Source organism: Humulus lupulus, chromosome 6 (assembly GCF_963169125.1).
Source record: "Humulus lupulus chromosome 6, drHumLupu1.1, whole genome shotgun sequence".
Taxonomy (NCBI): domain Eukaryota; kingdom Viridiplantae; phylum Streptophyta; class Magnoliopsida; order Rosales; family Cannabaceae; genus Humulus; species Humulus lupulus.
Genome location: NC_084798.1, coordinates 77226621 through 77232397, shown reverse-complemented (window position 1 = coordinate 77232397; position 5777 = coordinate 77226621). Strand labels below are relative to the sequence as shown.

At 35.1% G+C, this 5777-nt stretch overlaps 1 protein-coding gene across 1 annotated transcript; it reads left to right on the top strand.

The window, feature by feature from the left end:
- The first annotated feature begins 1184 nt into the window (after positions 1–1184).
- On the top strand, positions 1185–4455 carry LOC133782298 (beta-1,2-xylosyltransferase). The gene is made up of 3 exons (XM_062221548.1): positions 1185–1957; positions 2392–2541; positions 3215–4455. Exons 1-3 carry the CDS (start codon positions 1283–1285, stop codon positions 3935–3937), a joined length of 1548 nt encoding a protein of 515 aa, XP_062077532.1. The 5' UTR covers positions 1185–1282; the 3' UTR covers positions 3938–4455.
- The last annotated feature ends 1322 nt before the right edge of the window (positions 4456–5777 follow it).

The following is a 5777-nucleotide window of genomic DNA, read 5'->3' as shown; positions in this document are numbered from 1 at the left end:
GCATCTCTACTCCAATTATTATAATAACATCAAAGTTATGGTTGGTCCAATCCTACGGAGGCAGCTAAGAATATCACATGCCAAAGGCACCATAAGAATCTCAGCCAGGATAGCCAACTAGGGCATTTTGGGTTTTTCACGCACCATGGTACTATTATAAAAAAAGTAAATTATATTTGCACTTAAAATTATATATGACAACTTTTTTTTACAGGGACTTCACTTTAAGTTCTATTAGTGCGGCTTTCAATATTCTTGACTCGTGAACAGTTTTTAGCGTGATTTTTTTATGACCGTGTATATTGTAGCTATTTAGAGCATCCTGCAAATTTTCAGAAAATTTCAAATAGTTTATAGTACCGAAAACTAGGTTCAAACATGTTACTTTCCACGCACATAAAAAAAATTAGTCACGCGTGCAACAATATGTTTGAACCTAATTTTGGGTACTGTAAACTATTTAGAATTTTATGAAAATTTGCAGAATGCTCTAAATAGTTACAATATATACGGTCATAAAAAAAATCGCGCCGAAAACTGTTCACGGATCAATAACACTGAGAGCCCTATCGGTAACGCTTAAAGTAAAACCGTTGTTGGAGAATTCCCCAAACTATATATAGACAACTATAAATTAAAAAAAATATTATTTTTAACAATTTTTCTCAATATTTTCTCTAACATTCTTTAAATTCTTTTTTTATTAATTTCAATAATTTTATTTTATATTGTTTTCACAATATATTCTCACTTCGATAAGTTTTTATATATTATTTTGTTTAAAATTTTATTTTATTTAAATATTTAAAATGATTATTATTTATAACATAGTTTGTTAAATTTCCACACAAAATGGAGGAGAAAGTGAAAGCGTATTAATAATATACTCTTTTAGCATAGGAGGGGGGCCTAACTAATTAAAACTATGACATAAATCAGGTTATTATCGTAATTTTGAGAAATAAAAAAAGATAACTTTAGTGACATTCTGTATCTGTACTATATTTTTCTTTAATTCTTGGAACAAAGCTCAAATTGTTTATAGATTCTTCAACCCACTCAACAAATTAAAAATAAAATAATAGCTAACCAAGGTGGGGTCAATTGTTGTAATGCTAGGATTCGTTCCCTCTGAGTCTGAGGTAGCAAAAAATTAAAATTTTAAAAAAGAAAAAACAGTACAGAGTACTAACATCTCCTCCTCTTCCTCTTATTCTTTTCTAGAGAGGGAAACTGACTGAGGAAAATACTTAGAGAGAGAGAGAGAGTAGGAAAGATCACCATGGGCAGAAGGAGCTTGAAGCTCCTTAAGATCCTTCTCCTACTCTTTGCTTTGAACTCTCTCTCCCTATGCCTCTACTACTTATCTCACGCAAAACCCTTCTTCTCCAATCTCCATACCCATAACCCAACTCACTATTCCTTGACTCTAAACCGCCTTCCCTTGACTGAAAATCAACAGCATCTTCAAACCCACCAACGGTTTTCCAAGCCATGGCCTATTCTTCCGTCTTATCTCCCGTGGTCGCAGACCCCAGACGTAGCTTCTCGCTCCTGTGAGGCATATTTCGGTAATGGGTTCACTCACCGCGTCGATCTGCTCCGACCAGAAACTACCGGTTCCGGCTGGTTTAGGTGCTGGTTCAGTGAGACTCTTAGAAGCTCCGTTTGTGAAGGCGGGGCGCTTAAGATGGTCCCGGAGAAGGTGAAGATGTCTGCAGGAGGGGAGTGGTTGGAGGAGGTTATTGGACGGTCGGAGGACGATGAGTTGCCGGAGTTTGAAATTGGAGCTTTTGAGCTTGATGGGGGTCGAAGATTTTCTGGCCAGAAGAAGGAGCTTGCGAGTCTTGAGGTTTTGGATAAGTATGTGCCAGAAGGAGAGGTCTTGAGGCACACCATGCGTAGTTTGGTTGAATCTATTAGGATCGTTCCGGCTAAGGAGTTCGAATGCAATGAGGTTGGTTTGAATTTTCTGAAATTTTGTTTTTGGCAGTTGGATTTTGCTATATGTGTATATGTATGTCTATATATGGTGATTGGATTCTGGGCTGTAGTTAAATTTGATATTAAGATGGGAAAACTTTCCAAATTTAAAGCTTTGACTGTGAAATCTTGAGTAGGTTTGAATGATCTGGCTTGAGAAGCTGGTGAATTGAATGAAGAACTATATGCTGGAAAGAAGATGATTAATTATTAATGTTCCTGATTAATGCGGATTACATTTCTGCAATTAATGAAATCGTAGCATATACTATAGTAAGATATTGGACTTTTAAATCATATATTGAAGTCCTTGAATAATAATGAGCATAATTGTATGCTCTTATTGATTTGTTTCCTTGATTCTTGTTTCTGCATTTAAGGTTCTGATATGGAAGGTTCTACTTGCAGTGGATTGAGGAGCCAACACTTCTGCTTACACGCTTTGAGTATGCTAATCTTTTTCATACTGTCACTGATTGGTATAGTGCTTATGTGTCTTCAAGGGTAACCGGCTTGCCTAATCGACCCCATTTGGTGTTTGTAGATGGACACTGCATGGTATGTGTGCATAATTCTAAGTTTCCTCAGTGTTATGAAATTGGAATAGTGGTGTAGAACTTTTTTTGGTTTTGCATTTGTTGAATGAGGAGGTAAAAGAAAAAGTGATTAAGACCTCGATCTGGTGCTGTTCTTGTTTACCTGTCGTTTTCTGTGAGAAGCTAGTAAAATTTATAATTGAAATTGACTCCCTCTAATGATGTTGACAGGGTTAGCATATATTTTAAGGCGAAGCTGAATCGATCAGATTTTTGTACAATAATGAAGAATATGATTTTAAGGAAATCTTGTAGGGCATTGATGGTAGTTTTTATTTAAACAATCACATGTGCTATAATTTTTCTGAGTCACGGTGTCATTTGATGAATCAGATAGATTGCGATTGTTTATGATTTTAATTAGTTTAGGTATAGTGTCCCTTCTAAAGCCATAAACATCTTTTAGTTTTGTGGGTATATTCAAAAGATGGTAGAAATCTTTGCTGTGTGCTACTTATAGGCTCTTTTTTCCCATTCATATGATGTTCTGATGCTTAAGATAGCTGATATTTGGGTTGTTGCCATACAATTATCTCGCTTCACTATTATCTATCTGATGGTAATGCTTGGCTTCTTGTAATTTAGAAATAGAACTTTTACTTTATCCTTCAATTGTGTCTGTCAATGTAATTCAGGCGCCCTTGGAAGAAACATGGACAGCATTGTTCTCTAGCCTCAGATACGCCAAGAACTTTACTGGCTCTGTATGTTTCCGTCATGCAGTTCTTTCACCCTTAGGGTACGAAACTGCTCTATTCAGGGGGCTGAATGAAGAAATAAACTGCCATGGTACGTCAGCACAAAATCTGTGGCAAAACCCGGATAACAGTAAGACTGCTCGATTATCTGAGTTTGGAGAAATGATCAGAGCTGCTTTTCGGTTTCCAGTTAACAGACATCGTGCTGAAGGATCAGCTTCAGGTTATAACATCCTCTTTGTTCGACGAGAAGATTATTTAGCTCATCCTCGTCATGGTGGTAAAGTTGAGACAAGGCTCAGTAATGAAGAAGAAGTATTTGGTTCTTTAAGAAACTGGATTTCCACTCGTAGGGATTGCAGAATAAACCTTGTGAATGGGTTGTTTGCTCACATGTCCATGAAGGAGCAAGTCCGGGCTATTCAAGATGCTCATGTAATTATTGGTGCTCATGGTGCTGGGCTCACACACATAGTTTCTGCACTACCAAAAACAGTAGTTCTGGAGATTATTAGCAGCCAATTCAGACGGCCTCACTTTCAGTTGATTGCACAATGGAAAGGGTTGGAATATCATGCCATTAACCTCGACGGATCTTATGCTAGTCCACAGGTTGTCATCCAGAAGCTTAGCAACATAATGAGAGACCTTGGATGCTGAAAATAGTTTTCATTGTGGCAATGCCCATCTATCACTGAGCATATGTTCTTGAACTATCACGATGTCTCCTCCTGCACAATGCGACATTTCCAAGATTCTCTGATCTTTGCTCAATCTGAGATTGATTTTCTTTCTCGGATCTTTGCTCGATCTGAGATGGATTTTCTTTTCTGGGATACCACATTTAAATGGTTGAGTGCAAACATTATCAGTTCAAATGGAGACCAGAGAAATATAGATGAGAAGGTGGTCTAGTTTGTTGGTTGTTTGGGCACTAGGCAGAGAACTAGGCCTAGCATGGTGTGATTTCATCAACTAGAGATGAATGGTTCAGAGTTAGTGTATTCTATCAAATTGTCAAATGGCCATAAACAATTTTACTTTATTCCTTCAGTTACAAAAGTATAGGTTGATGACATGTTAGGAATGATAGTAGTTATTCTTTGTTCTAAAAGCAACTTTTTTGCGGACGAATAGATAATGCAACACTGATCAATCATTTGCTTTTTTTGGCTTGAGCTTATGCATTCTTATACGTCTTTCCATGTTTTCGGAACAGTGGAACACTAATCATTTGCTTATTTTGGGATTGAGTCTTGTGCATTCTTATTCGTCTTTCCATGTTTTCAGAACACAGATTTTTACAATAATTTTGTTAGGATAATATGAAATTTTTGTTCATGTATTTCTGTTGGCATAATATATATATATATATATATATATTTATTTATTGGACAATTCTCATATAGGGGCTTCACTTTAAGCCTTATTAGTGGGATTCTCCAGAGTTCTTGACTCGCGAACAGTTTTATGTACGATTTTTTTTTATGACCGTGTATATTGTAGTTGTTTAGAGCATCATGTAAATTTTTAGAAATTTCGAATAGTTTACAGTACCGAAAACTAGGTTCAAATATGTTGCTTTTCACGTGTATAAAAAAAATTAGTCACAAGTGCAACAACATGTTTGAACTTAGTTTTTGGTATTATAAACTATTCGAAATTTTCTGAAAATTTGCATAATGTTCTAAATAGCTACAATATACACGGTCATAAAAAAAATCGTGCCAAAAACTATTCACGAGTCGAGAACATTGAGAGCTCCAGTGGTAGAGCTTAAAGTGTAGCCCCTATAATATTGTCCTATATATATATTTATGGGGAACTTCTTAGGTAGGGGTTTTACTTTGGCCTCTACTGTAGGGACATTTTCTATTTTCGGTACTTGAAGAAATTATAACTCAATTTTTTTTTGTATGACAACGTAGATGATAGTTATAGTAGACATACTACCAATTTTTAGGAAATTCCAATAAATTTATAGTGGCGAAATCAGAGTTCAAATAATTGGTTTTCCACACATGTTAAAAAAAAACAGGCACACATACAACTAATTGTTTGAACTCTGATTTCAACATCTTAAATTATTCGGAATTTTCTAAAAAATTGGTAGGATGTCTGTTATAACTATAACGTACGTCATCATGCAAAAAAACAGGGTTATAATTTTTCCAAGTGTCAAAAATAAAAAATGCTCACACATACTTAAGAAAATTCCTATATTTATATATCACCTTCTAATTTTTAATTAAGTGCAAAAGAGTATCTATCTACGATAGGCTTTCACTTTTATGTTTTTCATTTTTTTTTTCTCTTCGGTTCAACACTTTCTAATTAAAATTTTCAAAATTCTAAAATTTCTTATCACACGTCTCTCACTTTTTATTAAGAACAAAACTACCTGTCAATTAAAAAACACACATTATTTCTACATCTTACGCACTTTTAGCGCTCTTAACTTTTTTATTAAAAAAAAGCAATCTTAGAAACATTTGTACTC